Source organism: Glycine soja, chromosome 5 (assembly GCF_004193775.1).
Source record: "Glycine soja cultivar W05 chromosome 5, ASM419377v2, whole genome shotgun sequence".
Lineage (NCBI taxonomy): Eukaryota > Viridiplantae > Streptophyta > Magnoliopsida > Fabales > Fabaceae > Glycine > Glycine soja.
Genome location: NC_041006.1, coordinates 39187665 through 39206041, shown reverse-complemented (window position 1 = coordinate 39206041; position 18377 = coordinate 39187665). Strand labels below are relative to the sequence as shown.

General features: G+C 30.2%; 2 protein-coding genes across 7 annotated transcripts; one reads left to right on the top strand and one right to left on the bottom strand.

Moving 5' to 3' along the window:
* Positions 1–7025: 7025 nt before the first annotated feature.
* On the bottom strand, positions 7026–7813 carry LOC114411557. The gene is made up of 2 exons (XM_028375204.1): positions 7603–7813; positions 7026–7465 (listed from the first exon to the last, which is right to left on the bottom strand). The coding sequence occupies exons 1-2, from the start codon at positions 7775–7777 to the stop codon at positions 7311–7313; spliced, it is 330 nt and encodes a 109-aa protein (XP_028231005.1). The 5' UTR covers positions 7778–7813; the 3' UTR covers positions 7026–7310.
* A 4678-nt stretch (positions 7814–12491) lies between these two features.
* On the top strand, positions 12492–18247 carry LOC114413186 (crossover junction endonuclease EME1B-like). 6 transcript variants are annotated; one of them, XM_028377438.1, is made up of 12 exons: positions 12492–12909; positions 13268–13405; positions 13722–13801; positions 14046–14177; positions 14261–14414; positions 14599–14708; positions 15148–15323; positions 16391–16454; positions 16565–16683; positions 17109–17198; positions 17547–17661; positions 17878–18247. In XM_028377438.1, exons 1-12 carry the CDS (start codon positions 12642–12644, stop codon positions 18052–18054), a joined length of 1623 nt encoding a protein of 540 aa, XP_028233239.1. In that variant the 5' UTR covers positions 12492–12641; the 3' UTR covers positions 18055–18247. The 6 variants fall into 6 exon arrangements, with proteins under 6 accessions (XP_028233239.1, XP_028233238.1, XP_028233237.1 ...); XM_028377437.1 differs by having other exon boundaries at positions 14028–14177; XM_028377436.1 differs by having other exon boundaries at positions 13268–13576.
* Positions 18248–18377: the final 130 nt, after the last annotated feature.

Genomic DNA, 18377 nt, shown 5'->3' with positions numbered 1-18377 from the left:
AAACAACAATATCATGGACCAAGTTTATATAAATTTATTGAAATAAATATTTATTTTAATAAAATAAGTAATTCTTTGTTTCTTAATATATTTGTCTAGACTGTTTTTATTTAAAAGAATAATTTTTTTACTTATTTTAAGAAATAAATTTATATTTTTCTTAAAAAAACGTTTATTTTAAAATTATTTTTAAAAAATTTAAATAAACTCACCCAATATTACTTTCCTTTTAAAGTTATATGTAAACCACCTCAAAATTTTACTAATTCAAGCATCGAATAATATGTGGATGCCACCTCCTCAGTTGCTGGAATCTCCAACTCTCCCCCATGAGCTTGCAATTTGCAGCCACATAAAGAACCATCTATACCATTATGCGAGCAGGAGACAGTCCCACAACCTCGGACATGCTGGGCAGCCTCTATCTTAGGTTACGATGAATGCAACAATTCACGAACTTGTAATCCACATCTTCATGATGATGCGAGTAGCTAGGAAATAAGCTTTCCAACCTGCTCCTTATGGGCACCCTCTATCTCTAGCTACAATGCAACGGGAATAGTATCATAGTAGCTAGGCAATTTTATTCTCTATATTGTAATTGAGAACTGAGTTGAATAATTCAAATTTCATGTTGATGTTCTCTTTTTCCAATTTTTTTTTATCATATGTCATGCTAGACCAAATATGAAGCCGATCTTTTCGAACTTCTATATTCGATTTCGTATATTTCATATTTTTCCTACAAAAAATAAAAGAAGCTAAGAAATTACCTCACCAAATTGTTATTTTTGTATTGCAACATAAATAAATAAAAAATAAAAAATATAGAATATAAGGTTTGTTTTGTATGTGGAAAAAGGTTAGACGACGTTGAGTTTAGGATAACAAAGTATGTTAGTGTGAGGTAGTTGAACATCCTTAATTAATCTTATAATTTTTTAAATAAATAATCTAATAAATTATACTTTCTAAAAAAATCTAATAAATTGTAAGTAGTCTTATTTCATTATAAATTTATGTCTTATTTTGTACATAATTAATTGGAAAAGATATTTTAAACAATCTTTATATTTATACATTTACTTCTAAAAAAAGCTAATTTAGGTGAGATATTTTCTTAGCCTTGTAGTTTAATTAGGAATATAGGAGTTGCAACTTTCATTATCCAAAATTTATTTTAAATAATTTTCTTATAATTGATCGATTTTATGTAAAAATGATTAGTTTAGGTTTGGCGCCTTATTAATCATATAATTTGATGAGATATTTGAATATATTGTGACAATTTGAGTATCTAGATTTTATTGAAAATGGATAATTTAGGAGTGTTGCACTAAAAACATTTTTTTTCTATTTTTTTCTTTATTTTGCTTTTAAACGGGGTATACTAATTATTTTTAAAAAATGTTAATATTTTACGCATTTGATTCCAACTTAAAATAATCAATCACTTTAGGACGAACGTATGAAGAGTGCTTGGATTAAATATTTATTTTTTATGCATAAATCCACTCTCAAATCTAGTTTAATTTTTATAGAGCAATGTAACGACTTTCTTTGGGGTAGTATGTTTCGTCAAATCCTTATTTAATATAAAAAAATCACATTCTATTTAATATTAGAGGAGTATTAATAACATAGTACTGTACTATCTAACACACTCACTTTAACTTTTATATATATATATATATATATATATATATATATAAACTAAATAAAAATAATTAAATTAATTAATTTTAATTAATATTATGATCAATTAATGTATTTACTTGTAAGCACATGCTATGGCCGTCACCTAAATTCCTTGTGTTTTGTGGTCTAAGTTTTAGATAATAAACTTCACAATTAAGACTATAAAAATAATAATTAATATATTTAGAAATGTTGATTAGTCTATATTTTTTATAATTAGGATAATTTACTCGTTTGTTTTCTTATAAAGGACCAGATATATACAATTTTTTATAATTGAATTTTGATATTAACAAAACATTTTCCTACATATATAACCTTATCCGTCCCTTCGCATAAACACTCCCACCAACCACATACATTGTTTTTGGACTTCAAATATATATATAAAAAAAATCCCTAAATTTTTTTCTTCATTTACATTTTTGTCTAATACCCATTAACCTCTCTGCTTATCAGAAATCCTCGTGGAAATAATTAGTAACTTTGAGTAATATATCGTTCAAGTTTTAAAATCATTATATTTAGACTATATAACACAAATTAAAGTGTGAGACAGAAGAATTAATATTCACCATTCTATCTTACAATTAGTAGACCTGTCGACTAGGTTTATGGGTTTGCTTCTTTTTAACTCCCTTGAGTCATCCTACGTCATACTCACATACACATGCATTCTATAATCATCTGATTGATTGTGAGTGTAAAAAATCTTTTACACTATTAGTTGATAGAAATTAAGGTCTAATATTGGTTAAATATGAAGAAACTTTTAAGCTCTGTAAAGTTATACTGTGCACAACGAAGCAAATATTTTTGTTCTACCTTTTCTATATCCAATAAATTTTATATGATGATGACAACAGACAATAAAAATAAATTATAATTATGCGCCATGGTCCATACTCCGCTAAGTATTTTATATTACTAATATTTATGTCTTAATTCTTCTTTATGATTAACTTAACAAATGTTTCAGTTTATTCAGAATACACTTTGCACACACAAAAATACATTAAATTATTAGTTCATATTCAATTTTTACAAAATATTTTGACATATAAGGCATCAGAATTGAATTCTTGAATGAGATTCCTCGAAAAGAGAAACTTCATCATGCTTAGATTTTGGATATCGATAGCGCTCCTTAAAAATATTGATTATGCTTAATAATAAAAGAAAATTTATATTATTTCTTCTGAAATTAATATTATCAACCCTCCTAATTCTCTTTAAAAAATTTAAGTAGGTATTTTTATTAACTCTTTAATTTTTTTTCTATTAAAAAAACTGTTTAATTTTTTCAAGAAATTATTTCTTAACTTTAAAACAGTATAACTTGCATGATATATAGCATAATTAACCGAATCCGTTCTTACTTTGTTTTGGATATTAATTTTTATTTCATGTTTTTATGAAGTGATATAATTAGTTATTAAACAAAATATAAATCCCTTTCAAAAAACAAAATATAAACCATGATATAAAATTGTTCTGTTATAAGCTTCCTCGTTTAGGGTTAGAGTCTGTTTATCCAAATCATTTGAGTGTGTAATCTAATATCCTTTAGGTCTGCACTTGGGGTTTTATTGAAAATGATAGATTAAAAATCATACCAATATATTTGTGATTGATTGGCAAATTAAAATTATTTTACATTATCAACCTATGCATCACTATTAAATTCTTTTTTTTAACTAAAATTTTAATTTTATAGTTACCATTACGATCAATTGTGCTTCTTTTGGTATCATCTATAATTTTTGTTGTTGTTTTCAAAATAAAAATATAATATTATATTATTCTTTCATTTACATATTATCATAATTTTTCATCAATAAAATTTAACTGGTATTTTAAGAAATAATAATGTTAAAATAATTTTAATAATATAATCTTCTTTAATCATACTAGGCAGTACATGAGTACAAACTCTAATTAGTTATTTTCACCTATATCATGCTCACATTAATTATTCTATATGCATTACATGAAAACAACCTCACACATATTCACATATATGTAATATAATTATCATTGTGACCCTTGAATATGACTTTAAAATGAGAAAACGCACTACATATTTTCCATATGTAATTTTCATTGTAGGGCTTCTTAATTAACAAATAAAACGTTCAATCTGCATTATTCGATAGCTAGCTAGTAGCAATCATTCAATTGTCTTGGTGCTCAAGATGTTGCCAGGCTCAATTTACTGTGTAGTACTGTACTATACTTTGTCATACAACAGTTTTTTGTTTGTTCCGATTGTATTATTCTCCTAGAGTTAGATTGCACATAATAGGAGATTTGATTAATTAAACATGGAGGATGGCAGGATTTAATGAATGGAGGGCGAATACCCAACACTGGTGAGACTACGATCATTGTCAGATAAGACAATGGACAATGTTTTTCATGTTTGGAGAGGATTGAGACAACGGACAAGTGTTTGCATGGATCACATGGGAAGAGTACTCCATTGGTCATCTACTAGGTAGGCCTACTTTGTCCCTTAAACATTGAGCATGAACCAACCCTGATTTGGAGGGCTATTTAAACGCTATGATAGACACAGCCTTCATTGAGAGAATGAAATTATAAGCAACCAAGTTGGCTAAGGCAAAGCTACATAGCATATTTATATGTTTATATAGGTAGCATTATATGGTGGGACCAAAACTATTATTAGGAAGTCAGAAATTAAACAACTTTTGCAAATTTAATTTGAAGAGACTTTCTATCTTATAATTTATAATCTTTGGAATTAGTGTCATTTTTTAATTTCAAATTTAACTAGTGTGGTTACTGCAAATGCACTTAGTAGATGTGAAAAAAATTGAGCGAAAAATTATATCTCGTGCATCTATAATATAAAGTAGTTTTTCTAAGATAAAATAAAATATGGTAGCATCTTTTATTTTATCCACGTTATATGTGAAATTATATATTAGGTAAATCACTTAAACAAAAAATAGGTTTTTTATTCATTTTTTATTGTAGGCCAACTTACTAACGCAAGGCCCAATTAGAAACGGAAAAGTTGCGTCAAACTAGATTTCGTGAAGTGTGAGTTTGGTCTATATTTCTCAAATCTAAGGCTTGAGATTAGTCAACTTATAGAAAATAGGCCTTTAATTTGACTTGAACCGAAAGGTTATTTAATAGTACAATTTTTTAAATATAGGTTATAAAGTCACCCTTAAATATGTTAATGGGCCTAAACTTATAATCATGTAACCAAGCTTAAACCTTTAAATAAATCCAAAAATATACAATCTTAAAATGTTACAATATAAATTTAGTACAATAATAATTATATTATTATAACTCTACATATTATCATTGTTGGAGATCCTACATCCTAAGATATGATCCAAATAGAATATATTAGTGGGAACAATTTTTACTTCTTGTTAGGTTAACTTTTGGGGTTAAGTTAAACTTAAATTTAAATTTTAACATAATATCAAAATTTATTTTAAGTTTTTAGCATGAGAAGTGTGTGTTGATGATCTCACATTGTCACAGGAGATTGAATTAAGTTTAATTTTATGTTATAATTGTTATTGCTATTAACTTAATTAAATAGAGCCTTAATTGAAAGGTTTTTTAATGACTCAAAACTCAATTTTTTTCATTAAATTGGCATTAAAAAAAACTAGACTTAACTCATTTAGGGTTAGTTTTTTTTAAATTAATATATGTTAATTTATTAGTTTTGTTAAAATATCAATAAAAAAGATTTAAGCCTTGATCTCTTCCTCCCATTTTTTTCTTCATTCTTAAGTTTTTCTTTCTCAATCACTAAGTAAACTTTATATCTCTCATTTTGAGGGTAAGTTTATCTTAAGCTTTGACTTGAGTTAAATTGTAAACCTCCCATGAAAAACCTAACTTATTTTTACACATAGACTTAACATAATCATTACTCAATCAATTCAAGCCGATTACATTATTTCTTCCAATAATTAACTCGTAATAAACTTTATACACAGGGCCGACATCTTTTTGTGGCTTTTAGGATCACATATGGGGATTTAATCTCTTGAAAGATAGACTATAACCACCTATTGGTCTGTCAAATTGTGACTACCTGACGTCCTAATCCTATAAAGAAGAATTTCATCTCTTATGCTCTATCTAGTTGATCAAAGAACTAAATATAAAAGAAATAAGAAAATAAAAACTCGAAAGAAGAGAAAATGAAGGGAACAAAAGTAAAAAAAAAAAATATTATTTGAATTAATAGAAATAAAAATGAAAAAAAATATTTTTAGTTTGTTATTGAAAAAGTGAAAGAATGAATAATAAAAAAGGCTCGAATCAGACCACGAAAAACACTACTTATGAGAGATTTAGGTCAGATCATTTTGACAGCTCCAACTGCATGTGAATTTATTTTTTTATTATTATTAGAGAAAAAATATTAGACCATGCGTGTTGGGGATCCAGACAGGCCCATTAATATTTACTCTTAATTACTTATCGTACCATTTATTATCATTACTATTAGTTGCCCTGCAGGTAATTTCTTAATGCATGAATGGGTTGTTCTTTTGCTCCTCGATCTGCTGCAACATCAGGTATCTTTGGTTAAGTGACTGATTGAAGACCTTTTATTCGAGAAGAACACTCCGTACAGTAGCACGAAAACATGGTAGCCTATGATAACTTGTTAATAACATGTGTCGATGCCATATGGAGTAAAAAAATTATTCTTCTTCATATACATTATTGAACTTTTTGACATTTAATTTCTTGTCTTCTCATGTCCTACTGAGTAACCCATTTGTTGTTTATGATATGGCTGAAGATTGAAGGGCCACTCTTTTGTATCTATATAAAGATATATATAAAGATATATATATATATATATATATATATATATACATATATATATATATACATATATATATATATATATATCATTATTTCATATACCATCATGCATTTTCACAACTTATAATATGTAAATTGACTTCAAATATTCCCAGATGCTGAAATTACTACAAGAACATATATGTAATAATCAAACTTCTAACTCCTGTCCTGATTTAATTTGTTCCCCAGCATGGCTAGCTCTTTACATGTTTGGTTATATGGATATGTGAATAGTTTCACTATAGCAACTGAGATGTCACCAACTTTTTTATCTTCTTTACATTAAATAAACTTCAGTCTCTTAAGATGTACCCCGCCGATAAAGTGATTGCATTAATTATTCCAGCAAAAATGTATATAAGGTTAGCATAGGGATAAGGGTATGAAAATTAAGCTTATGTTTTTTTTTTTTATTAGCACATCTAAAACAATAATAGTAAGTATTTTGGTGCCTGCTTAACACTTTGAATTTTGAAAACTCTTATTAGTATGCTCCCCTCATATTCTTATGGCTTCAAAAACCATTTACACGAGTTCTGAATATATGATTTGGCAACAGATAGATTGGTGTTTTCTTAACACAAGTCGATAATTTAAGTGTGGATTTCCTAGCTTCAAACAATATCTATACAATATACATGAAGGTCCTAGATAGATCCACTGCAGAGTAGTTAAGCACTGTGGAATATCGGTTCCTTTTCTAAGACAAGAAGAAAAGAAAAAGAACTTCAATTATGGATTGGCGGATTCCTTTTTGCAGGTGTGTAATCCATTGTATCCAACTCATCATTGCTGTCTTCTGCCCCTTCATGGTTTGGCTTAAAGAAACTAGTTTGAGTACTCTTCTTAACTGCATCATCCTTAATCTCTCGCAAACTTCTGGCTGTAAGATATTAACCAAAAGAAGCATCACATAAATGATAACGGACTTTGAATATCATATCATATACACAATATTAATCTTAATTTGGTAACATTTTCTAACAATGTATAAAATTGTAAACATAAAACGAAACTTACCACTAGCTGTCATGGTGATGAAGCAAAGCAACAGAAAAGCAACAAGGAGTAAGCGCTTGTTTGGTGACATAGCCATTATTTTACTTAACTCTTGGAGTGTCTTTGGTATGAATGTGTTATGTGTAACTATGCACTTGCACAAGACATGGCCTAGTTGCCCTCTTTTTATAGTCATGGAAATCAAGTACTTGCCAATAAGAGGGTACACCCATTCACGACAAGGAAAAATATTGTTGCGATTTAGGTTCTAATCGATGTCTCTCGCTTTGTCTTCCTTGAAAGTGACAAGACTTTGCTTCGAAAACAGGATCTAAGTTAAGAGCAAAAATGGTTCCATTCCTTCAATGCTACTAAGTTGGCATTTTGTGCCCCTTAAAACTTGGCACTGTGAATGTGAATTAACCAAAGATGATCCACAAAAGAAAAATAATCCCTTTCCTTCTTTTGAGGAGGAGGAGGGACCCCAGTCTTCTTTTGTGGAATACACTACGTGCACGAGACTTTTAAGGGTATTGTATGGTTATGAAACAATAAGGACTGAATCGAGCATTTGGCCCCTATCTCACAAGATAGGGTGAATTTCAATATTCCTTTCATATAAACTGACAGACATGAATGCTACACATGCAATTCATGAAACATCTCTTTCTTTCATTTAATATATACAATGACATATGTTATATATATTTTTATTATTTTGTGTACTAGTGTACAAAATTAGCTACGAAGTAGTATCACAGCACATATTTTATTCATAGGCTAACATTCACTGGTTATTTACTTCTAAAATTTACGAGAAACTAATCTCACATACCTCGCCACCTTAGGGTGTATGGTTTTCCAATGGTTGCCTTCATCCAAGCTCCGCATGCAATAGTAGAGGTGTCACTTAATTATAATGATTATGATGTTAATTAAAGTCAATGTGGGTCAAATTAGTCAAGAGGTAAGAAACAGAATAACATTATAGAGTGGTCGACATGCGTCCATGAGTAGCAGCAACATATAACTTAGCTAGGAAGAGTAACATTTTCAGTTTGTGCATGCACCTCATATTTAACTATTCTATCTTCATATATATATTATTCTTCTTAATCATGCCTATTTCTAATCTAGTTAAACAAGAAAGGAAATCATGCATTATTTAATGAATCAAAATAGATGACCGACATTGATGGGGCTTCAATCATTTTCAGATAAGCCGTTGAACACTGTTGTCTGTTGAAAAATCACCCGATCAATATCTAATTGTGGGGCTGCATTGTCCCTTTATTGCCCATACATAAACTAAATATTTATCTAATTTTCCCGCTGATCATTAAGATTAGAGATAATACCGATGGAAAAGAAAGATTAGGAATATATTAATAAATAAATTAAGAAATATACTTAAGCAATTTTCATGAAACTATATATACTATCATACAATCACTTAAAAAAGAACCAAATTCAAAAAAGAAAAAGAAACGTTTCATGCAATGATATTTTTAAAATTGCACCTCTAGTATATTCTCATAAAACACCACTGCATACCCACCTCTGTCTGGACGGGAAAATGATTTAGATATATTTAGTCGGTATTCCTTGCATTTATGATTTTTTTATATATATTTTAGTCAAAATAAAATTTTAATTAAAGTATACATCCGTATTATATTCAATATCGAATTCCAATGAAAGATATTTTATTAATATAAACAATAAAAAAATTCTTAAATATAAAAAAATTTCAATTATTTATAACTTATTTAATGAAATTCTCTCCAAATTATCCTTCTTTTTAATAAGGTTAAAAACTTTTTTATATTCAATATTAAATTCAAATAGAAGATATTTTAGAAAAAAAATATTTATTTTTTAATTAAAAATAACATAATTAAATGAAATTCACTAATTTTTTAAATAAATGTGAAATATATCTTTTTTATTGCTTATAATAATCGAGGCGGATGGAGTAAGAAGATCTTTACTTTTTGTAGTTAAAAATGAAAATAAAAAATATTTTCTCAAAATAAACACTACTAAGTTTTTAGAAAAAGTTGCGCGGGTACATTTCTAACTGCAATGTTAATTTACTTATTTATTTTACACATTACAACCATAATAGTGGTTGCATTATCTACATTTCCTCACAATTTCCTACAAAATCAAATATCACAATGAAATCACAAGCGACTAGAATTTAAAACCTTCATCATAGCTCGATGACTTGTACCGTACTGTTCGTTCTATGATGACAACACGTACATGCCAAATAGTGAACTATAGGAGTAGGACGCCATGGAAACAGTACTCAACGTAAGCTTTAATAGAATATAGTTTGCATTTTGTAATAATAATAATGTACTTCAGGTGATGGTCCAGATTGTAATTAAGTAACATGGGGTCGGTCGGTTATGTCAGGCACAAAATGGCAATGTGGAAGCCAAAAAAAACCCAAGCAAATGAAGTGAAACCTTCTTACCCCTGAAAATGAACTAATTGAGCTTGAGTAACAAATTGTTGAGGTTAGAATCACTAGAACGAGCGTGACCATGTTCCACACCCGGGTTTTAGGGTAGGGGCCAATGGGTCACATTTTCTTCTTCTAATCAAAACGCGTGGATGCATACAAGACCAAAACCAAAAGGCCCCATTGGAGGGAAAAGTGCGTGGTCCCAAACAAACCCTAGTTTTGGTTTTGGACCCTCTGGGCTGTCACGTGCTTCCGCAGCGGCTTTCGCGTGATATTGCTTTGCTATGCTTAACATCATTGATTAGTGTGTGGTTTATAGGATTAGGAAAAGTTAATCACGTCTTGTTTCGGATTGATTTTGATTTTGCCTCTTCAATGAGAGTGCCTATTTGCTTTCACTTGTCTCTGCGTTGCGTATTACTATAGAGTAACGATCCAGGGCACAAACTCACATGTTCTGTTGGGAGTAGTCCATTCATTATCTACACTACGTCGATGTGATATGGACCATCTTAGCAATTCACACAATTTAAACACGTATTCTTTTTGTAACAATTTTAAACACGATACAGGCATATAATTATTTAGTTGCAATATTCTAAATATTTTATACCATCTTTTAATTATATTACAATTTCATCTTTAAATGGAGAATCTTAACCATAACATAAACTTGTAAAAGGTTAAGTTAGATCAGAAAGTCATGTGACTTTTTTAAGTGTTCATGTAATCACTAAATAATTTTAATCTTAATAATTCATGTTTTATACACATATTTTTGTGTTTTAATGAGGACGTATCAAAAAATAAATTTTGCTTATTATGAACAATGAAAACAATCAATAATATGCTTACAAAATTATAGATAAATGATTAAGATTAACAATCAATCATTGATTGCATGATTACTTAAAAAAATTATATGCATTTATCTCTTAATGTCAATCATTTAAATATGAATTCTTTTAATCTTTACAATTAAAATTGTCATATGCATTTTTTTATTTTGATAATTCAAATATGACTTAATGGCTTATATTTGTAGATTATATTTGATAAAATTAGATGAAAGCTGAAAATTAAAAAATTAGTTTATTAAATTATAAATGTTGACTCAAATTAGTTGTTAAAATAATTGAAAAGTATAAAATGATAAAAATAATAAAATCATAATTTATTTAAAAAGGTAATTAGGAAATTAGATAAATATATTAAAGATAAAAATAAAAGAAAATATAAAAAATAAAAAGTTAGTGTATTTTAAAAAATACTACTTCAAGTAGTACTTTAAAAAACGTTTGAAGTTATTAAAAAAAATTATTTACCGAATAATCAAATAAATTTTTTAACTAATAAAAAATTAAAAATTAACTAAAATATATTGTCAAACATAATAATAATCTCACCTTTCATAACAACAAAAAAGGGATTGGGTGAGCCAACTCACCAACTTGTAGTGGTTCTAGTTGAATTGAAACTTTCTTAAACCACCACAAGATGAGTCATCCATTTAAAGCTTCAATTCTTAGTAAGCCAAATCATGTTAAAGTTTCTTAGGGATTACTCCTTATTAGTGTCTATTCTCTTTTGCACCGATAACTACTCCCCTTCCTCGTCAATGTTTGTGATGTTATAGTGAATAATGATAAACTTAATGCCTAAGTTGAAAGGATAATTTAACAGGATTACAAATTACGAAATGGAAAAACATACCTTTGGTGGGATGAAGGTTAGACATTTATATGCAAGGATTATTATCTCTAAAGGATGATGGTTACTAATTCTTAGGAGCAGGTGAAAATAATAAACCGTTAATTAAACAATTAATAAATCTAAGGAATATAAATTACTTTCCCATGGTGGGAGATCTAATTGGCTCTCACAACTGTAGCCTGCAATGTCAAACAAAAATTTTCTACATTTCAAGGCAACAACAAAAAAAGGAGGAAAACTATTAGAGTCATGAAAAAAATAAACACACATTAAACGTTCATAAGTACATGTTAATCTTCCTTGAAGCAGTGTTATTAGCTGTGTATTTGTGATCAATTTAAAATGTCGTTACACACAAATTCAACAATTTGTTAGTCACATTAACATGTTTTGTTTTTCGTCTCTCAACAATTGACGCACGTTAGTCCAAAATAACTAAGTGTTGCTTCTGCATCATTTGCTAGCTTATATGTGTATTAGTCAATTTTAAGTGCGTTTCGAATTAGAATCCAAACACACACTAAATTTCTTAGAATGTGCAAAAATGAGAGTTTACTAGTTTGAACATGAATTTGCCAATTTTGTGTTTTGGATTGACACTAACCCTATTATCATTTGTAAAGAGAACTAAAAACGAGTGAAATAAACACTAATATAAGGTGGGGCCTATACTTTTAATTTCATTTCATCCTACAAACATTTTAAAAGCTTCTCAGACCGTGCAAAAGTGAGAGTTGAACCACTAAACAAACACATCCCTAGTTAATGAGAATATGATATCCAAGTAACCAAACACACCCGCCGAGAATGATCCCGCGCTAATTCGAAGACGGAGACAACCAAACGCCATAGTAGTGCCGAGGCGGTGACGATGGATCCCATCATCCTCTCCGACGAAGAAGACCCTTCAACGCCGTTCCCGCTCCGTCCCAAGAAACGCCGAACCGAACCGGATCCAAACCCAAACCCAAACCGCACCGTCTTCGTCATCGACGATGACCCAACCCCTCACAAATCCGCCACACCTTCTATCGTTCCCGAGACTCCAATGTCCGCGCTATTCGATTCCGACATTGCAATCGTCAAATGCACCATACCTTCCGATCCCACCGCTAGGGTTTCCCCCAAAAAATTCTCTGGTCGAATCCATTTTCTGTCACTGCTATCACTTCACTTTAGCTCTATCTCTCATTTCTTATTTTCCATAATTTGATTTATATTTTTCGGCTGGAACTCTAGCATTACTCTTTTTCAGTGATTGTATAAGCAAACATAATTATTACATTATTTTGCTATCTAGAAAAGAAAAAAAAATTAGAATTGCATTGTTAGGGTATTTGTTTGTTTCCGTGCTGATATGTAGCTTTGGGTTTCCTAGTGAAATTTAATCTGTCATGCTTTATGATTGTTGTTTGTTCTCCCCCCCTTTTTGAAATGTTCAATATTCTATGAGAAGTGAACTTCATCTGAACAGCATGTATATTATTTGTTGTTCAGCCCCTTCAGGGATTAGTCAAATGATATGTTTGGAATCGGATAATGAGTCGGAAAATTGTGGAATGGGCACACGGGACAAAAATGAGCCAAGAGATTCTAGATGGATTTCAAATTCAATGGGGTCTGGAAGTTCTCCTGGTATATGCTTGGAATCAGATAACGAGTTAGAAAATTGTGGAATGGACAAACCGGTTGAGAATGAACCAAGAGATTCAAGATGGACTTCAAATTCAAGGGAATCTGGAAGTTCTCCTCATATATGTTTGGAATCAGATAATGAGCTAGAAAATTGTGGAATGGGTGAACGAGGTGAGAATGAACTAAGAGAATCAAGATGGACTTCAAATTCAATGGGGTTTGGAAGTTCTCCTGGTATATGCTTGTTGACAAGTTACATTTGTTCTTCACCACCTGAAATGCTTTGTTTATTTGTTTATGTAATTGAAAATTCCAGAGAGGCATATTTCGTGGGGAAATGCTACTCAAACTGAAATGCCTGGGGATGACCTTTCAAATCCAGCCTCTTCACAAGTGGTTAGTCATTTGATCATCATTCTCCGTGTTGTGTTTATGCACATGTATGTAGTTATTCATTTTCTATTTGATTTTCATTGATAATATAAAATTTGTTTATTCTAATTGTATTTGCTTCAAACGAAAAAGTGGATTGTGTTGTTTTTTTCTGTGCTTCTTGGATTTTTCTCCATGCATTTGAGAGAATCTCATACTATTGTATGAGTTTTATGGTCATCCTGATTAGGAAAATATGAACATGCAGCAAGAGGAGAACGCCAATAATATTAAAAAATCCAAAGTTTCTGCAAAGAACACAACCAAGGCAGTGGGAAAAACAAAAATGACAAAAGAAGAAAGAAGTCGCTTGATGGAGGAAAAGAAACTACAGAAAGAAGTGTGTTTCAGTTTATAGCTCTGGTCATTGTTTATACATTATATCATTTAGAATATGATAGCTCATGAAAATTTATTCTTCAGCAAGAGAAGTTAAAAAAAGCTGCTCTGAAGGCTGAAGCTGCAGAACTGAAAAAAATTGAAAAAGAAAAGCAAAAGTGGGAAAAAGGGAAGTTTGCAATGAAATCTATAGTGGCAGAAATTGATGCAAAGGTGGTTGAATTAGGTTCAATTGGAGGTAGGTTATTGATATCTGAATCCATAAGTACATGATAAATTTCTACATAGTTTATTTATTATGATTGTTTTCTCTTAAAACTAATATTCTCTTGTTTATCTGAATTCTTAACTACAAAATAAGTTTTAATGCAATTTCTTAATTGTGATTGTTTTCATATAAAACTACTATTCCCTGGCTGCAGGACATCTGCTTACTAGGTTTGCTGAAAAAGGACTTACATACCATATTACATCAAATCCAATCACAGGGTCAATTTTGTGGTCTATGAAAGTTCCAGAACATATTTCACAGGTAAGAAATGCCTGCAGTTCATCTTTAAGCATCAAATCATTAAGCACTGCCTGTAGCTAAATTCAGGGAGGAGAAGGAGGAGAGCAATTAGTTACATGAGTTCTAAGCTGGTTATAATCTCATGACTCATTGTCCGTGCATAACTCTTTTTGGCCTCAGGAGTAGTCTTGCATGTTTCCTCATCTGCATTCTTCATTCAAAGAGTTGAAATGGATGTTTTAAGTTTCAATCACACACACATGTATTTATGGATGTATTTAGAGAGGGATGCCATGACATTAACATTATGTTTTAGTAATGACAAGTAATCAATCATACACACCTGAATTGTGATAAACTTTTAGGCCTGGCCAGTGTAGAATTATCTTTATATATCTAATGAAAACTTTTTTCAGTACATCCAAACTATGAGGCTGATATCAATTTCATTTATTTGCAGCTTTCTACTGAAAGAATTGAGATTCCATATATCTTGCTCGTTTATGAGGCTGACAAATTTTGTAACCTTGTCATGAATGATTCTCTTTTTGATCAACTCTCTAGCATTCAAAGTCTTTATCCAGCTTATACAGTTTGTTACCTCACCAATAGGTTATTGGCTTATATTAATAAAAAGTGAGTGATATATTACAATTTTCTCAATATTTCAATTCTACCAGCAACTAGTTGCATTTATGTTTTAGCATATTGTGCTATGTTGATATAGTGTGCGCATATATTTGCTAATTCATCCCCAGCACCAGATAACTTAATATTGGGTTTCAATCAAACTCCCAAAACAAATTAAAGGAATATAATATAATAAAAAAGTTAGAACTACTCAATAACTTTTTTACAGTATACATGCATTTGAGTTAACTTTAATTTTTCCTTACTCATGCTCATATTTATTACCCATAAATCTCTTTAAAAAGTCAGATTCATCAATCATCACCCATTTGATAGGGCCCTAATTAGGTAATGGTAAGGTACCCATCTGTATTCATCTACACCTCTGTGAACTTTTTTTTATAAATAAATTACAACCATATAAGCCATTCCATATCTATTGTTGAAAATTGTATGAAAGTAAAATATTGTGTAGTTGGAATTTGGAATATTGTTTTAACGGACCTTTCTTGTATGAGAGCTATGAAGCTCAAACATGCACCTTATTTTCTATTCTAAACGTTTATTTTAAATATACTTTTATAAATATGAGATTTACTTGAGTTGCATGCAGTAAAACTTTTATTTTTTGTTTTTTAAGATGTACAGGTTATCTGAATATTTTTCTAAAATTACTTTTGAATAGGAATTCCATTTAAATATTATTGAAATAGTGTAAATCAGGAGTTTTGGAAAATCATATGCAACATTTGCCAAAATGCAATTCCTTTCAGCTAAAAGTAAGAAAACTTGGTCCAGACAGAATGTAAGTTTCATGCTGTGCAAGGTACAAATGCATTCTGCACCTGGTTTCCAAATGCAAGAAAAATTGCCAAAAGGATGCTGCATAGTGCATACAACCTTCTTTACACACAATTCACACATACTAGTATTTTCCTCTGTATATAATTTTATTTAAATATCTGTTAATGATTTCTGATACTTTAGTTTTGGCCAATTTATTTATAACCTACAATTTCTTTTTTGATTTCATGATATTATTTTGTTGAATCTTTGTTTTTGTGATCTGTTAGGGAACAGGAAAAATATAAGAACCCTGAGAACAATAGTTGTTGGAGACGTCCACCTGTAGAGGAGGTTGAATAACTGGCCCTTTCATTTTCAAATTACAAGGAATAGGTCATGTTTTAAATTTTTACCTTCTTGTTCAAACATGTCTATCATTTTTGTTTTAAATTGCCCTGTAGGTTCTGGCAAAACTAACGACTAATTTCAACAAAGTACACTCCAGGCAGTGTGCAGATGAGGCTGAACTGGCTGAACATGTTGTCGGTTTGACATGTAGCCTAGCATCTTGTCAGTTTAGGTACTTGATGCTTGTATTTTTGGTATTGAATTAGAGTCCTGTCAATCTTTGAAGGAAAAAGGTTTTATATGCAAAACTTCTACATGTAAAACCAGTTGCGCAAAATCCATTAAAGGGTCCATTGGTGGAAGGTGGAATTTGACATGTCTACTGATTCTTTGCTATATCTGTGTTATAAAAAAGAAACCATTGTTTTCTTCCGTTTTCCCCCACTTTTTTCATGCATACAACTCATTTCTTTAAATTTGTATTGAAGCATTAATTCTCAGTTTGCAAGAACAACTTAAGTCCTAGAATTGGTGTTCTTTCACTTATTTGGAAGACACAATACCTGCCTTTTAACACTGTAAATATGCTCCATATTCATTGTGTAGTTTATCTTTTAAAATTGAATGTTGCACCATTTTTGTTTTTTTAAACTGCAGAAAGAAGTTATCCCGATTGTCTGTAAATGCAAATGGAGCCCTTATTCCAAAGGACTACGTTGACCGGAATTTGATAAAGAAATCTTTGTGGTGAGTGATTTTGACATTGTTATATTGCATAGAGAAATGCATCCTCTTAATTACTTCAAACAAAAAGACGAAAATGCTTAAGCGTTTAAGTTCTTGCCAACACAAAGGACATTGAATACTTTTTTCTGTTGGTAATTAGGAGAATTGATAGGCTGAATCGTTTGATGGATTGGTAATTTTTCTATTGCACAAACTCTTTGAAACAAACACATGACCTCTATTTTTATTACCCATTACCTGTTGTTGTTTACTTTGTTTTTGATTTATTTTGTATTTATCTACTAGTGTACTTCATATCTGTTTTGTCTTTTCAACTTGTGTTCCTCACCATGACTTCCACGACTATAGGTTAAAAGCTTTGGTTGCTATGCCCAAGGTACAGCCACGATTTGCTATTGCTATTGGGAAGAAATACCCAACCATGAAGTCCCTGTTAAGTGTTTATATGGATCCAAGTAAATCGGTATGTGTTGTTAAGATTTATTATGTTTGCTTAGACCTTGATTGATTGCACATTGCAGTAAATTTGGACACTAAAATGTAATCTGTTTGACATCTTTTAGTTGCTTTAGTTACACATAATTGGTGATAAAAGAAAGGATGGCCAGAAGTTTTTATTATCCTTCTTAATGATGGAAGGTGCAATATAAAAAATAAGACTCTGCTTTAATTGCCACAGGAGCATGAGAAGGAATTTTTACTTCAAGACTTGATGACCGAAGGTTTGCTTGGTGGTGACAGAAGGCTAGGTGAGGTGTGTTCAAAGAGAGTATATAGAATTCTAATGGCGCAAAGCGGATGCATTAGAACAGATGATGTCGAGAATGGTGCTGATTTCTTTGAACGTCAATCATGAAGAGCTTTGTCCTTGTATGTAAACTGTGTTTAAGAAAGGGTGCTACATGTGAATATGCAAGGGTGACAACCTTTTAGATGTTTAATGGATTTTACATTTTATAAGAAATTAAAATCCGTTATTATTTTATATAAGTGATAAACTATTTTGTTACATTTTGTCGTCACTATTAATGAAGTTATAGTGGTGGTTATAATCGGGTAACTATTATGAATAATTATTAATTAACGACAACCTTTATATTTATTACTGATTTTTTGTCTCTAAAATATCTAACTTTCTATGTAATGATTGTTTTTGTACAACATAATTTGTATAATTTT